The sequence below is a fragment of the Pteronotus mesoamericanus genome, unplaced genomic scaffold (genome assembly GCF_021234165.1).
Source record: "Pteronotus mesoamericanus isolate MK-2021 breed Mesoamerican mustached bat unplaced genomic scaffold, CSHL_Meso_final contig_41, whole genome shotgun sequence".
In the NCBI taxonomy this organism is placed as follows: Eukaryota; Metazoa; Chordata; class Mammalia; order Chiroptera; family Mormoopidae; genus Pteronotus; species Pteronotus mesoamericanus.
In genome coordinates, this window is record NW_026555152.1 from 7,055,982 (window position 1) to 7,073,368 (window position 17,387).

The 17,387-nt window shown below is 39.1% G+C and overlaps 1 protein-coding gene across 1 annotated transcript in view; it reads left to right on the plus strand.

The window, feature by feature from the left end:
• The first annotated feature begins 7,042 nt into the window (after window positions 1-7,042).
• Window positions 7,043-17,387, plus strand: part of CCDC77 (coiled-coil domain containing 77) — a 32,009-nt gene continuing 21,664 nt past the window's right edge. Inside the window, exons 1-4 of the mRNA XM_054577097.1 lie at window positions 7,043-7,093; window positions 10,426-10,480; window positions 12,624-12,676; window positions 14,178-14,421. Of these exons, the coding sequence (XP_054433072.1) occupies window positions 12,639-12,676; window positions 14,178-14,421 (282 nt within the window). The 5' untranslated portion in view covers window positions 7,043-7,093; window positions 10,426-10,480; window positions 12,624-12,638. The remainder of the gene's footprint in view (window positions 7,094-10,425; window positions 10,481-12,623; window positions 12,677-14,177; window positions 14,422-17,387) is intronic.

Genomic DNA, 17,387 nt, shown 5'->3' on the forward strand with positions numbered 1-17,387 from the left:
ATTTTACCCATCATTCAAAGAAGAACTAACACCTATTCTTTTCAAGCTATTCCAAAAAATTCAAGAAGAGGGAAAACTTCCAAACTCTTTTTTATGAAACCAGTTAAAAACACAACAAAGAAAGAAAATTGCTGGCCAATATTCCTGATGAACATAGATGCTAAAATCCTCAACAAAATAATAGCAAGCCAGATCAAGCAACCACATTAAAAATATCATACACCACGACCAAGTGGGATTTATCCCAGGGACACAAGATTGGCACAATATTTACAAATCAATAAATGTGATACATCACATAAATAAAATAAAAAACAAAAATCACATGAATATATCAATAGATGCAAAAAAAAAATCACTTGATAAAATCCAGCATCTATTAACGATAAAAATACTCAGCAAAGTTGGAACAAGGAGAGAATACCTGAACATAATAAAAGCCATGTATAAAAAACCCACTGCCAACATCAATTGGCAAAAACTAAAAGCATTTCTCTTAAGGTCGGGAATAAGACATGTGTCTCCACTCTCACCACTCTTATTCAACATAGCACTGGAAGTCTTAGCTGCAGTGATCAGATGAGAAGAAGAAATGAAAGGTATCAAAATTAGAAAGGGGGAAGCAAAACTGTCATTATTTGCAGATGACATGATAGTGTACATAAAAAACACTATAGGCTCCATCAAAACACTACTTAACCTAATAAATGAGTTCAGCAAAGTAGCAGGATACAAAGTCAATATTCAGAAATTGATGGCATTTTTATACACCAATAATGAACTATTAGAAGTAGAAACTAAGAAATCAATCATATTTGCTATTGCAACAAAAATAAATAAATAAAGTACTTGGGAATAAGTTTAACCAATGAGGTAAAACACCTGTACCAGGAAAACTATAGGATGCTGAAGAAAGAATTTGAGGAAGAGACAAATAAGTGGAAGCATATATCATGTTCATGGACTGGAAGAATTAGCATCAATAAAATGTCCATACTACCCAAGGCAATCTATAGATTCAATGCAATTCTTATTAAAATACCAATGCCATATTTCACAGATCCAGAACAAATATTCCAAAAATTTATATGGAACCCAAAAAGACCCTTAATAACCTCAGCAATCTTGAGAAAGAAGAACAAAGTTGGAGGTATCACAATACCTGATATCAAACTATAATATAAGGCCACTGTAATCAAAACAGCCTGGTACTGGCAGAAGAACAGACACATAGATCAATGGAACAGAATAGAAAGCCCAGAAATAAACCCACATCTTTTTGGTCAATTAATATTTGACAAAGGAGGCAAGAGCTTAGAACGGAGTAAAGACAACCTCTTCAATAAATGGTGTTGGGAGAACTGGACTGGTACATGCAAAACAAACAAACAAACAAACTAGGCCATCATCTTACACCATACACCAGAATAAACTTAAAATGGATAAAAGGCTTAAATATAAGTCTCCATACCATAAAAATCCTAGAGGAAAACATAGGCAGTAAAATTTCAGATATCTTGCATAGCAACATTTTTTGTCAATATGTGTCCTAGGCAAGGGAAACAAAGAAAAAAATAAACAAATGGGACTACATCAAATTAAAAAGTTTCTGCACATCTAAAGAAGCAATCAGCAAAATGAAAAAGGAACCCACTGTATGGGAGAACATATTTGCCAATGATACATTGGACAGGGTTTAATCTCCAAAATATATAAAGAACCCAACCCATATGACTCAAAACCAGGAAGTCAAACAATCCAATTAAAAAATGGGCAAAGACCTGAGTAGACACTTCTCCCACGCTGACATACGGACAGCCCAGAGACATATGAAAAGCTGCTCAATGTCACTAGCCATCAGAGAGATGCAAATTAAAACCACAATGAGATATCACCTCACACTTCTCAGAATGGCCATCATTAACAAAAGAACAAACAAGTGCTGGTGAGGATGTGGTGAAAAGGGAACCCTAATGCATTATTGGTGGGAATGCAGACTGGTGCAGCCACTGTGGGAAACAGTATGGAATTTCCTCAAAAAATTAAAAATAAGACTGTCTTTTGACCCAGCAAATTCTACTTCTGGGAATATATCCTAAGAAACCCAAAACAGCAATTCAATGGAATATATATATCCCTATGTTCATAGCAGTGCTATTTATAATAGCCAAGATTTATAAATAGCCTAAATGTCCAACAGAAGATGAGTGGATAAAAAAGCTGTAGTAGTACATTTACTCAATGGAATACTATGCAGCAGTTAAAAAGAAAGAATTCTTACCTTTTGTGACAGCATGGGTGGAACTGGAGAGTATTGTGCTAAGTGAAATAAGCCAGTTGGTGAAAGACAAATACCATATGATCTCACTTATACATGGAATCTAATAAACTAAATAAGCTAACAAACAAAATAGAACCAGAGGCATAGAAACATGGAACAGACTGACAGCTGTAAGAGGGGAGAAGGGAGGTGGGAACTGGTTGAAAGAAGGTGAAGGGATTAGTCAAAGAACATGTATGTATGACCCATAGACAGGGACAATGGTGTGGTGATTTACTGTGGGAGTGGGGGGTGGGCTCTGTGGAGGGAGAAAAAGGAGGAAAGTTAGGGACAACTGCAATAGCATACATAAACAATGAAATATTTAAATTTAAGTTAAGTAAAAAAGAGAATGTACCAAGTTAGTGTTCCCCAGCTGCTCTTCTCACAGCCTAAAAATATATTCTTTCTCTTGTATGTCCCATTCTAATTAATGTCAGCTACTCTAGCTAGCTTTCCTATTCCGAGTCCAGTCAATTGGAATTTTAAAATATCTCCCATTTCCTTTATCACATTCCCATTGTTGACATTCTTGTTTAGACATTTGTCTTCATGTTGATTTGCCTTCATACTGTAGCCTCCAAAATCTTCCAGCATTGTTCTTAATTCATCCTCTGCCACTGGAATGATTTTTTAAAATTATCAATCTGATGTTAGGTGGTTGCAAGAGACAGATGAGTTGAGAATGTCCTTTTGGCATTTGAGTGAATGATGCATATTACCTAAGTACACATTAAAAGAAGAGAAATCTAAGAGGAGAGGCAATACATATGTAGGTAGAAATGTTATACATGCATTCAAAACCAACCATTGAGCCCTGGCTGGGTAGCTCAGTTGGCTAGACTGCAGGTTCAGTCTCCAGTCAGGGCACATACAGGAAGCAACCAATGAATGTGTAAATAAGTGGAACAACAAATCAATGTTTCTATAGCTTTCTTTCCCCCCCTTCCTCTCTCTAAAATAATAAATAAAAATGAAATCATTGAGCATTTGCTGTGTGCCAGGCACTCTTCTAGATGCTGTATATATGACAACAACAAAAAGACAAATTACCTCCCCTCATAGAGCGGTGGTGAGTCAGGGAGATACAGTAATAAGCACAAGCAAATAAATATATATTATTTTAGATTTTGATCAGGTATTTTAAAAAGTAATTAAGGGAGGGAATGGTAGGAGTAGAGGGTATTAAGGGAGTATAGGGTAGTCAGAGAGGGACCCAAGATTGATGACATTTGAATAGAAGCTGTGCTATAAAAATACAATGACTAATTGGCACAAGAATATCAAAGTAAAAGGTATTACTTCCAATCAAGGAGACAGTATTTATATTGGCCTTGGTAGAAATTTTATGGGTGCTGATTCATGGAAAGGGTCAATCCAGATAAAAGAAGTGTATGAGACAAAGCGGGAAAGTGCATGCAACCGACATTCAGAATATAGCCAGTTATCTATAACAATAGAAAAAAGTGAAATCTGTGGCAGTGTTTGAGTGACACATTACTACCTGGACTTCATTCTCTGCTTCATGGGGAATCACCAAAAGTTTATGAACAGGAGTGTGACAGGTCCAGAAGCTTGCTTTTAAAAAATTTTAACATAGGAGGTCAAGTCTGGTGATCTCAATCTCTCATTTGGATTAGCTGAAAAAACCACAAGAAGGACCTGGTAGAACAGATATAGTCTTTATCACTTACATTACAGGAAGCACCGATGGTGGCAAGTTGGCTAAGCAGGACCGCATTACCCCCACCACCTCCATTCAACACCCATTTTAAGGGGTCCCAGACAAAGGCAGCATGGGTCCAAATTATCCAAGCTTTCATGTGGCCTTAAGATATGTTATAATACATCAATGCTTATATTCAAAAAGAAAAGGTCAAGAAGCAGTCAAGCAAGAAACCAATCCCCTGAGGAGATAGGGAGGGAGCCACACATTGTCCCTCAGGAAAATACACATTCCTTCTGGCCAGTCTTCCATCACAGGACCAGCGTCTGGTGGGAGAGTGATGTCCAACATGACCCCACAAAAATAATTTTTGTTTGTTTATTTATTTTAAAAAATCATCTTTTATAGAATGGTTTGGAGAAGGCAGAAACACTAATTAGAAACTTATTGTAGACTTCTGGTAAAGATGGTGGCTTGGGCAAACACAGCTCACCTCCTCACACAACCACATCAAAATTACAGCTAAAGTAGAGAACAACCATCACTCAGAAACATCAGAAATTGAGTTGAAGCCTGTCAGCTACAGAATTAAAGAAACCACATCCATCCAGTCTGGTAGAAGGGACGGAGATATGGAACAGGCTGGTCCCACATCCACGTGTAGTGGATAAAAATTCAGGTGGTATATCTTGGGAGCAAGTCCCAATGGGGCAAGTCCCAGCCCCATATCAGGTCTCTCATCCCAGAGTTGCAGTGCCACCAACTCATCCAACTGACAAGCCCCTCTGCCCCTCCAAGATATCTACAAAATTAGTGGTATTGATACTGTCCCTGTGGGCCGAGTAGTGACTGGTGACCAATGGTGGTCATCTTTGCTCCAGGCAATGTTACAACTGAAGTAAAGTCTGTTGAAATGTACCACGAAGCTGTGAGTGAAGCTCTTGTAGGCATAATGTGGGTTTCAATGTCAAGAATGCATTTGTCAAACACGTTTGTCATGCCAATATGCCTAGTGACAGCAAAATGACTCACCAATGGAAACAGCTGGCTTCACAGCTTATGGAATTATCCTGAATAATCTAGACCAAATCAGTGCCAGATATGCACCCATTGGATTGTCACACAGCCTATAGGGCTTGCAAATTTGCTGATCTGAAGGAGAAGATTGATCATTGTCCTGGGAAAAAGCTGGAAGATGGCCCAAAGTTTATTTTTATTTTTATTTTTATTTTTTGTTATATAAATTAGCCCATTTGTTATAGGCTAGAAATGTTTCAAATTGTGGAGCTTCTACTAGTCTTACAATTCCTTCAGTCTTCTAAATGATAGGCTTTACTGTGACAAAAGAAAAGAAATTATAGGTCCAGGCCACACCGGCTACAGTTTTTCATGCAGGAACCACAGTGTCAGATCCCCACAGCTTGTCTCTTCATCTTGGTTTTCCCACAGAAAGAGCAAGTGTACTCAGAGTGCTAGCAGATTTCAATTTTCTTCACTATTGTCTTTAGGGCAGCACCATAGCTTGTCCCATATTTACCGGTGATTCCAGTCTTCTTAGTGCATTCAGCCATGTCACTGCAAACTAGGTCAGAATCCAGATAGTGGCCCAAAGTTTTTGAAATCTGGTAATGCTGCCATCATTGATCTGGTTTCTGGCAAGCACACATGTGTTGAGAACTTCTCTGTCCTCCTCTAGGCCATATTGCTGTTCGTGAAATGAGACGGACAGTTGCTATGGGTGTCATCAAAGCAGTGGAAAAGACGGCAACGGGAACTGGTAAAGTTAACAATTCTGCCCAGAAAGCTCAGGAAGCTAAATGAATGTTTTCCCTGATAACTGTCACCCTAGTGTTAATCAGTGGTGGAAGAAAAGTCACAGAACTGTTTGTCTCAATTGGACATTTAAGTTTACCAGTAAAAAATGGGTTAACAATTACAGTGCATCCTAACGCCTTCAGAAGGAAAACAAAATGTTTTGCGGACCATTTGTTTTTTTAATATGTGTGGCAGTTTTTAAGTTATTAGTTTCTAAAATCAGTAATTTTTAATGGAAATAACTTGACCAAAAATCTGTCACAGGATTTTGAGACTCACTGAAACAAAGTTTAAGGAGAAAAACTTTTTTTCTTGTAGTAGTTCAAGTGAACGGTAATGAGACCCGGAGCAGAAATAGATAGGAAGGTATATATTTGAGAACTGGTATGAAGATAAGATCATCATGATCTGTGTTTTTTTAATTTTAATTTTTTTTATTTTTTTAATGTAGGGGCCAAAAGAGAGAGAAAAATACTGAACAAAGATGCCTGGGGAGATCTTGATGTAACTAACAGGAGAAAAAATCACAAAAGGGAAAAAAACCAGGTTTAGGAAAAGATGGCAAGTTTCTTTTGGACATCCTTAGGTTTTATGCTGGTGAAGAGTCCAAGCTTTTCCACAGCAGTAGCTGCAGCTTCGAGACCTTGCTCTTCTGGAAAGGAAACACAACAATTGGGTTTTGAACTAGCTTATATTATTGAAGTCAATTTCTCACACCTCTCAGGAAAATAGAGTCGAGTCAGCAAAAGTAGCAGCATTTACATACACAATCCACTGACTGTACAAATTGAACCACCGACCCTTTCTTGGCTTAGAACACCCAGGCATTGAAGGAGAAACTTATCTTCACCTTCTTGAGATATTGTATATTACAACACATAATAATCCTGTGATCCTTTCCATGATTATGCATTGCGTTTCTGCATCATTTTTTTATGAAAACAAAGCAGTTGAGCAAGCATAAACTGCGCCCAGAACTAGTTTGTTCTCGCCCCAAGTACCATTCTGGGAGAACTGGGTTGTAGTCTAGTTGCATTTTCCGCCCAGAGAGCTGTGCGCAGAAATAAAACTACATTCCCCGGCGACCTCCGCGCGCTTAGACGCGAGCGAGGGGGAGCGGGAACGGGGCGTTCCTCTCTGTGAATATCCTTCCTATTGGTGCGCAATCCAAAGGGCCGAGGTAAACTTGTGGGCGATTGGACGGATTCGTGCACGCTCTGTGGCGCCGCGACGCTCCCTGATTTAAGTTTTGTTTTCCGTTGGCAACTGTGACCCGGTGGTATTAGTGTGCCGTGAGTATAGAATTTCGGGTTTCCGGGAAGGGGCAAGAGGTCTTGGGAAGGGAAACTCTGGTGAGAGAGGAGTACCTGTGGAAGCAGTCGGAAGAGAGGGCTGTGAGCCTGAAATTTGGAGGCGGGGGGTGGAGCCGTCAGGAGTGCAGGGGACCGGACGAGGAAAGTTAGAATATGAAAAGGGAAAGATATAGGGGTGCTGAAGCATTGGGGAGCTGTAGCGATGAGGGAGTCGAAAACGAGATGAAATTTAAGAAGGAGTACAGAATTAGAAGGTCCTGGAGATGGGGTCTGGTATCCCCCATCCCGCGCTAGTCTAAGCCTCAATCTTACTTAAGGGAGAATAAGAAATACTTCACAGAGTTGTTGTGGGCGTAAAGTAAATGTTAAAGTGCTAAACAAGTGTTAATTGTAAGTAGACAAGCTATTTAAAAAAAACAACAACCCTAAACAAGGATATCGCGACGAAGGAGGAATAGAGAAGGTAGTTGAAACCCATTAATGTAACTATAAGCGAGGACATTGTTCTTTTAAGACATACAGTAATGAATAAGGCACAGTTTCTCCCTGCAAGGAACATGAACTACCATGGGAGAAATGATAGCAACGAAGAACTCTAATATACAGGTGCAGTTCTTTTTCACTTGTACGAAACAAGTGCAGTTTTTTGTTTTGTTTTTAGAGCGTTTTGACAGATGACTTTGGATGGAGAGACTCAGGAAAGAGATGAAAGAGGGAGTATTTGAGTTTTTATGTACAGACTGGATTTCACTAAGTGAACTTGTGAGAGTGGAGGGAGCTGTGTTCCAGTCGTAGGAACAAAGGCATGGAGGCAAGAATGTTATCGGCAAACTGAGGGTATGATTAGGGGAATACAGGGAAATGAGGTAGGAGAGTTAGGTTTGGTCCTTAGATGGAAAGCAGTGACCTCTAGGCAGAGTTTGATTTAATGCATTTGGCTATGAGGAGTTACTGATGACTTTGATGATTTTTAAGATGATCCAGAGGCAATCAGGGGTGGATAGAACAGTTAAGCCATTGTAGTAGAGTGGGTACGAGCATAGGGAGATCCTGAATCAGCATGGTTATTATTAAGGATAGAATACAGATAATTTTTATATGGTTTGATGAGAGGGTCAATAGAAATAGTAATGAGCCCTGGCTGGTGTGGCTCAGTGGTTTGGGTGCCAGCCTGCAAACCAAAAGGTCACTGGTTTGATTCCCAGTCAGGGCACATGCCTGGGTTGTAGGCCAGGTACCCTGTTGGGGGCATGCGAGAGGCAACCAATCGATCGATGTAGCTCCTGCATATCGATGTTTTTCTTCCCCTTTTTCTCCCTTCCTTCCCCTCTCTCTAAAAATAAATAAAATCTTTAAAAAAAAAGTAATGAAATAATGAATTAAAATTTTCAAGTCCAGGTTGGAAGATGCTGAAATAGTGCCTAAAATAGGAAAGTCAGAAGGAGCATGTTCAGATAAAAAAAGATGATGTATTAGGTTTAGGAAGTATTAGTTTTGAGGTGCTAAAAAGAAATATATGTGAATTAAGTGATTTTTGTTGTTGTTAAACATTTCAAACTCCAATGGGACAATAGGTGAAAATGTCCATTACATAGTTGGACATTCAGATCAGGAGATTGAAAATCTACTTGTTCATTCAACCAGTAGTTATTATTCTGTGCCAGGTAATGTTTTAATGATAGAGGTAATTATAAAAGCAGTGAAAATGATGTTTCAAAAGAAATTGATAGCGGAAGTACTAAAGAAAGTCAAGGACAACCTTTGAACCAAGGGGGAGGAACATTTTCAGTAAAAATAGTAATCTGTAGTTACTGAGTGCCTATGTGTCAGACCCTTTTATTATTTCATTTAATCCTTACACTGACCTATACTATATATGCTATTCTCCCCATTTTCTAAGAAGTAACTGAAGTTTAGAGAGGTTAAATAACTTATCTGAAGTCACACAGCTATATAAGGGAGAGAGCTTTGACTCAAACTCAAGTCTGTTTGATTTCAGAGCCCATGCTCTCAACTACAAAGCAGTATTTTTTTTAAAAGAGTGGTCAACACTGATAGGTTACAAATCAAGGAATGACTTGCTGGGTAGAAGTTGGGAACCCAAAAAAGCTACTGAATTTATTAATTTGTATGTCTGCTGACTAAGAACAGCAACTTTAGTTCAGATGTTGGAGTAGAAGTCAGATTGTTAGAGATTATAAAACAAAATAAAAGTGAGTGTAGATAATTTTTTGTAGATGTGCAATAGTCTAGGAGAAGAAGGAGTAAGACTGCTTATGAGGGAGAAGAGAGATTTCGCGTTGCTAGAAGACCTTTAGAGTTCCAAGTTACTCTTACCCTGCATGGTATTGCTCAGTTGGTTATAGCATTGTCCTGTACCCCAAAAGGTCATGGGTTCAATTCCTGGTTAGGGCACATAATTGGGTTGTGGGTTCAGTCCCCAGTAGGGGTGTGTATGGGAGGGGGGCAACCAGTCGATGTTCCTCTCTCTCTCCCCCACCCTCCCTCCCTCCCTCCCCTTTCTTCTCTCTCAAAAAAAAAAAATTAGTGGATGTATTCTTGGTTGAGGATTAAGAAAAAGTTCCAATTTACTCTTAAGTAGTTTTAGAACCATGATATTTATATTTAAGATGTTTCCCATATTCACAAAATGGAATGTTATTTGGCCATGAAAAGGAATGAAGGGCTGACACATGCTACAGCATGGATGAACCTTGAAAACATTGTGCTAAGTGCAAGAAGCCAGTCACAAAAGACCATATGTTGTATGATTACATTCATATGAGAACCCATAACAGGAAGGCCTATAGAAACAGACAGTAGATTAGTGATAGTTTAGGGCAGGGGAAGGGTGGAACACAGGGGTGATAGCTAAAACATATAGGATTTGATCTTGAAGTGACGAAAACATACTATTGAATGTGATGATGGTTGGACCTGTCTGTAAATATACTAATCATTGAATCATACACTTTAATTGACTGAATTGTATAGAATGTTAATTATATCTCAATAAAGCTGTTTATAAAAATGTCACTCGTCTCTGACCACTAGTGTGGCTCAGTTGGTTGAGTGTCGTCCTGCAAACTGAAAGGTCACAGGTACGATTCCTGGTCAGGGCACATGCATATGTTATGGGTTTGGTATCCCCTACCAGGGCGCATACAAAAGACAACCAATCAATGTTTCTCTCTCTTTCGTTCTCCCTCTCTTCCTCCCTCTCTAAAATCACTAAGTATGTCCTCAGGTGAAGGTAAAAAAGTCACCCATAATCCTACCATACCAACTTAATTACCATTTTTATTTTCTAGGTTATTTTCTCAAAGAAGCAAATTGGCCTAATTTGGAGAAGTTCTGTAGAAGGAGGTGAGTTTGAAGAAGGAAAGTAGTCTTTTAAACAAGAGAATAAAGAGAGATGGCATATTTGAAGGGTTGGTTGGTAGAAGAAGGCAGATGGAACAACAAAAGCAAAAACAGATTTTCTAGCTAGGTTGAATATTAGAAGAAAAAGATGTTGAATAGAGTCAAATTCAGATTGAGGATTTAAAATTATTTATTTACTTAGAAAGAAATTGAGCACCTCCTGTGAACCAGGCACTATTTTAGTTACTGCAGGTATAGCAGTGAACACAGTAGATAAAAAATGCCTGCCCTTAGTGAGTTTCCCCATTCTAGTGTGTTTTGACATCCTTTAAAAAAAAAAAAAAAAAAAAGATTTTATTTATTTATTTTTTAGGGAAGGGAGGGAGAAAGAAAGGGAGAGAAACAATCACTGTGTGGTTGCCTCTCAAGCAACCCCCCGACCCTGGTGACCCAGCCATGTTCCCTGACTAGGGATTGAACCAGTGACCCTTCAGTTTGCAGGCCAGCGCTCAATCCACTGAGCCACACCAGCCAGGGCTGTTTTGACATACTTTAAATAATCACTTTAACTGCTATGTTGAGAAGAGACTTCAGGGGATGGAGTTGAGAGTGGAAACAGAGAGACCATTTGTAGTCATCCAGGCAAGAGATTATAGTGAGTTCAACGAGAGCATTATTGACATGATTCTTTGTCAGATTTTAAATTTTTTGGTGGTAGAGCCTGTAGGACTTACTAATGGATTGAGTATAGCATGTAAGACAAAGAGAGGAGTGAAATTTCTCCAAATTTGTTGTCCTAAACAACTGAGAATGGCATTAGTAATTACTGGAGTGTAGAGTTCTGAGAGGAGGTCAGGTTTGGTGGTAGGAGGTATATATCAGGAGCTCAGTTTTGGTCTTCTTAAGCTTGTGATACCTGTAGGGCGTCTAAGTGGAGGTACAGAGTATTGTGAGTCTGGAGTGGAGTGCAGGGGAAGGACTGGAGGTGTACACTTGAAAACCATGAGACTCCCTGAAGTCACTGAAGCAATAAGTATAGATAAAGACAAGGAAGAAGTAGCAGTAACAAAAAATTAATCACCAATGAGGAAGGAGGAGAACCAGGAGTATGTGGTGTCCTGGAGGCCACATGAAAAAAGGTTTCAAGGACTAGGGGAGAGGCACTCTGGAATTCCGAGCAGGAAAATGGTTACAGAATGAACAATAGTGATTATCTCTTCTCTTTCTCAAAAAATCTTTCCCAAGGGCTGAAGATTGTAAACAGATATATTCTAGGTAGAACACAAGAACAGGACATTACATCATCTCTTGACTGGCTCAAAATCAGACTGTATTGACAAAGCATGCATGATAAGAAAGCTTTGCGGAAAGCTAATTTAAAACACTCTATCCCCTTCTCCTCTCTCCCCTTCCCCACTTCCCTCTCCTTCTCTTCCCCTTCTCCAAGATCTGTCTTATCAGCACACAGCACCTTTCCCATTCCCCTCTTTTTTCCTCAGGTGACTTAGGTTTGCCTTCTTCAGGCCTAACTTTCAAGTGCCCTTCTTTTGCTTCTGTAGCTTGTTTTCCCAGCCTATGCTCACTTCTACTACCTTTGTAACTTTCTAAATAAACTTTATCTAAAAAAAAAAAAAAAAATATCGAAGGTTGTGAATAGACCTTTTAAAGTTTATAAGGAACATTTTTTCTTTAAAATAAAACAGTAGGTAAAAAATAAAGATAATATAAATGGCTTTGTATTTATCTTAAATTTAGCATAATGGGTCCTCTACCTTAATTTCTATTTACTACGTCTTGTTTACTAGAAACTTTCTGCATCTCCCTCTCTTATAATTTCAGTAAAAGGATTGTTTTTGTACTGTTGCAGGTAGCCTTCATACTAAAGAGGCTTTTCATGCTTATTCATCCAAATATTAAATGCAATTCTGATTTTGTTTGAAAATAATAATGACAAACAATACCATATGAAAATTCAAAAGTAATAGGATCTCAGGATTCAGAACTACTTTAATGAATAGTACTATATTTTAAAGTATCACATTTTGACCAGCAGGCACATGTAAGATTGTAAAGAAAACCAGTCTGTATGTTATACTGTTTTGCTCTGTTCCTGCCCTCTCATTCTGAAGTTTTGTGCGTTTGACAGGTGAAGAAGACAGCTATGAACTTTACCCCGACACATACCCCTGTCTGCAGAAAGTAAGATATTTGCTTGTTTTTTGAGTTGTTAAAAGAGTCAAGACTTCTATTAACCAATGTCACCCAAAAAATTGAATTAAAAAAAAAAAGAATCAAGACTTCTGTAGCCTTAGTACAAGTTAGCTTAGGAACTGGAAGAGTTTTGGAGCATACTTCTGAACTCTGGATTTGAACTGTACTAGACTCATTTCTCTGTTCTTATTATGTGGAATTTAGATGAAAAACTAGGACCTATTAAATGGTGATACCAGAATCCAGACAGTTCGAGTGGGCCTAGTACAGTGTCAGTGCATCCTGGATTACAGAGGAAATAACTAACCTACACAGGGAACTTGGAATTTGGGCTCTGCCATCACCTTGCTGCCTCATCCTCGTTGCCACCATGCTCATCTGCAAAATCTCAGAAATACCTCTTAGTTCATTTACTAACCTATTCCCCACAGTTGTTATAAGGCAACCCCCTTGGAAAACATGAAACATTGAATAAAATAGCATTTCTGTTACAAGCCTTAATGATTAAAACAATAATATATTTTTTTCTTTGTGTTTGCTGAAAGTAGATTTTAATATCTCGTCTATACATGCTCACGTATTAAAAGTGCTGACCATAACCTTCATTAACTACAACTCTGGGGTTCTGGTATCAAGTTTCTCTTCTCTGATGTCTATTTTGTTACCTTGTAAATTGCAAGTTACAATTTACAAGATAGCCAAAGTTAGCCAAAATAGATTAATTTTCCAATTCTGCATCATTTATTTTCTAACTTCCATTGTTTTAGCTTAAAAACACTTCTTGTCCAGCCTTTGATTACCCTTAAATCTTGTTTAGTCTTGGTCTGAATAATTCAGGTATCTCCAGTGCTAGAGATTAGGATCTGTTGTGGTTATGTGGTTAGTAATTTGGCTATATTTTCTAATGCTGACTCTTGTGTAATGTTACTATGAACATTTTCTTATGTGTCACCTTATGCATATGTGTATGAGTTTCTCTAGAACAATTCTCTAGGAATTGGAATTTTTCTAGATTCTGCCAATTTATTTTCTGTGGTTTTACCAAGTTATACTTCACCAGCAGTATAATTGTTCCTGTTGGTGTATGTCTTATGGTATTAAATTTTCTGTTACTATCTGGCCTTATTTTATATTTAATTTTTTAAAAATTAATTTTAAAAGTTCATTAATTATACTCTCTTTAAGAATATAAACCTCACCCTGGCCGGGGGTCTCAGTTGGCTAGAGCATCATCCCATACACCAGGAGGTTGCAGGTTCGATCCTTGTTCAGAGCACATACCTAAGTTGTAGGTTCAGTCTCCAGTAGGGGCATGTATAGGAGGCAACCATTGGTGTTTTCTCTCTATCCCCCACCCCCTAAGATCAATAAATATGTCCTTGAGTGAGGATTTTAAAAAAAAGAACATAAGCCTCTTTTTTATTTAAGAAATTATGTTTCATAGATGCTTAGACAATTTAATGAATATGTCCTTCCTCATTTCACATAGGCTGACAACTATTTCCAAACATGGTTCTGCGCATGGCCTCAGTGGTTCTGCCAGGTGGAAGGGAGTGCTGTTTTCAGATTCAGTGGAGTCAACTCCTTTGCCTTCCATTGAAGATCGTCTGGCTGTTCTCTGCCCTTCTCAGGAGCTTCTAGAATATTATCAAAAGAAGATGGCAGAGTGTGAAGCAGAAAATGAGGACCTGTTGAAGAAACTGGAGCTATACAAAGAAGCTTGTGAAGGACAGGTAACAAAAGAGATGATGCATGCCCCCCTAGGACTTTGATTAAGTCTGCTCATGACTAGAGAAGATCTACAAGTGCCAGCTTGTATCACAAGCAGATTTATTTTTTTAGATTTTATTTATTTTTTTAAAGATTGTATTTACTTACTTTTAGAGATAGGGGAGGGGAGGGAGAAAGAAAGGGAGAGAAATAGCAATGTGTGAAAGATATATCTATCCATGCCTCTCACATGCCCCCAGCTGGGGGCCTGGCCAGCAAACCCAGCCATGTGCTTTGCCTGGGAGTTGAACCGGTGACCCTTTGGTTTGCAGGCCAACGTTCAATCCCCTGAGCCACACCAGCCAGGGCACAAACAGCTATTTTTTTATTCCTTTCTACCCCAGCCTAGCTACCTGTCCTTTGGGTCCCTCATTAAATCAAAATTCCCCCAATTTGCTCCACCTCTAAAATCTTAAACTCTTATGTCTCAGTCTCTCTTATACTTTTAGTTCTTTCACCTCCATATACCTGACTTCATTATTACCTCCATAGCTCCTTGAGTTTTCAGTTTTCCAAATGTTGCATGTCAGTTTCTGACATTATGTCCTTCCCTTCTAACTGGAATCCCATCACACTTCACTTTGATGCTAACTGTACTGCCTGCACACGACTCCTTGCTCATTCCTTTGCTCTATAGCAAAAACCCTAGCTATAATTGAATCCTATTCTGGAGCAGGATTTCTCAGCCTTGGCACTATTGACATCTTGGGCTTTGTAATTCCTTATTGTGGGGACTAACCTATGAATTGTAGGATGTTTAGCAACACCCTTGGCCTCTACGTCCTAGATACCAGTAGCACACATACATCCCCTCGCGCCACCCTCAGTTGTGACCATCAAAAGTACCTTCAGACATTGCCAAATTTCTCCTTGGGGTACATGCAGAATTGCCCCCAGGTCACAAATCATTACAGAATAAATTCATGGTAAATAAATTCTTCTGTATCCTCCGTTACTACACAGCAATTAACTTACCTGCCTCTAGTCAGTTCCTTTCCCTCCCTTTCTGTGTTGGACCTTCCCTACTCCCCTCCAGCCTGCCACCCTATCTTAGCTGTCTCTTGTCAGGTGTCTTGCTTCCTGGTTCACAGGGGAAATGGCAGCTACCATGCATAACTCCTTCCTGCCCATCCACACTGTCACCTATACCTGTGTCTGTCTCTCTTCTTTCTTATCACTTCAGGGACAAGATGTCTCTCCCTTTTCAAGCTGAATTGATCAGCTCTCTCCCTGGCCCCATCCGTTTTTCCTCCTAAGAAACCCATCATCATTGCTTTTCTCTTTGTGTTCTATTTTTAATCTCTTGCTTAACATGGGCATTTTCTCCTCAGTACTGCCTGCACATGACTCCTTGCTTATTCTTTTACTCCACGTACATAGCAAATCTTCCTTTCATAGCAGTCAAGTCTTTCCTGACTTAAAAAACAAAATAAAGCACTGTTCTTGAGTTGTGCTTCCCCCCTCTAACTACTCTCTTACGTAGATAGCTCGTTCTTTTCCTAGCCCTGCTTCTAGAATAGTTTATTATCACCCGTTCAAAACTCGGTGACTGCAGTTAGTCTGTCTTCTTTCTGTTTCACTAAAACTACTCTGTGGCCTCTGATTCCCATTTGTCAAAATGATCTCTCTCTTTGTGACCTTTGCAGTGTCTGTCGCTATTGACCTCTGCTTTCTGGAAACTCTCTTCCTTTCTTAATTTCTATGTCACTTTTTTTTCCCAGTTTTTGTCTACCTCTCAGTGTCCATTAACAGTTCCCCTTCCTTAATCTTAAATGTCAATGTTCCTACAGATTCCATTACAAATGATCTTATTTTTATCCATACTACTACATATGGAATGATAACGTCCAAAATAGCTAATGCAGCCTCTTTTCTCTTGAGCTCCATGTTCTTATGTTTATATCTGAACTAATCTTCCTTTTTCAACTGTACACACACATACGCATCTATCCCTACCATTTTCCTCATTTTCTCCATTTTATTTATTTATTTATTTATTTATTCATTTATTTATTTATTTTAGAGAGAGGAGAAGGGAGGGAGAAAGAAAGGGAGAGAAACATTGATATGAGAGAGAAACATCAAATGGTTGCCTCTGCCTTCTGCAAGCGCCCCGCTAGGGGCAGAGCCCACAGTCTGCAACCAAGGCATATGCCTTGACTGGGAATCGAACTGGCGACCTTTCAGCTTGCAGGACAACACCCAGCCAACTGAGCCACGCTGGCCAGGGTCCTCCCTCAATTTCTTATCTCTTAACTATTTTCTTTATGCTGTGTGTTACTAACCGGTGTATTCACCTACAATTCTGCCCAGCCCCTACATTCAGTCATATAGTAAGTTCTGTTGATTCTGCTTCCTAAATATCCCTTAATCCATTCTGACATCTTCATCATATTGCCTCAGCACTAGCTCAAACTCTAGTTTGCATTGTTGCAATGCATCACCTGCATTGTTGCAATATCCTTCTTAACCAGTATCCAGCTTCCAGTCTCACACCTCTTCAGTCTGCCTCTCACTTCGCACTCCAATAATACTGAAATCCTTGTAGTTGTCCATTCATATCTTCGATGGTTCTGTGTTTACTGTTCTCTTTCCTGAGAGTACTCACCCTCATTTTGTCTCTAGCAGTCTTCATCTTTCAAGTTTCAACTTTTATTTTTAAGATTTTGTTTATTTTAGAGAGAAGGAAAGATTGGGAGAAAAAGAGGGAGAGAAATGTTGATCATTTGCCTCTCGCATGCCCCCAGTCAGGAACCAGACCCAAACCCAGGTCTGTGCCTAGACTGAAAATTGCACTGGCAACCTACACTGGTCAGGACTCAAGTTTCAACTGTTTGATGCTGGTCTCTGACTTCCCAAAAAGATTCAGAGATTTCACTCTGGTTGTATTTTCCTTTCTACCATTTTACCAGGCATGTTCCTCTGTTAA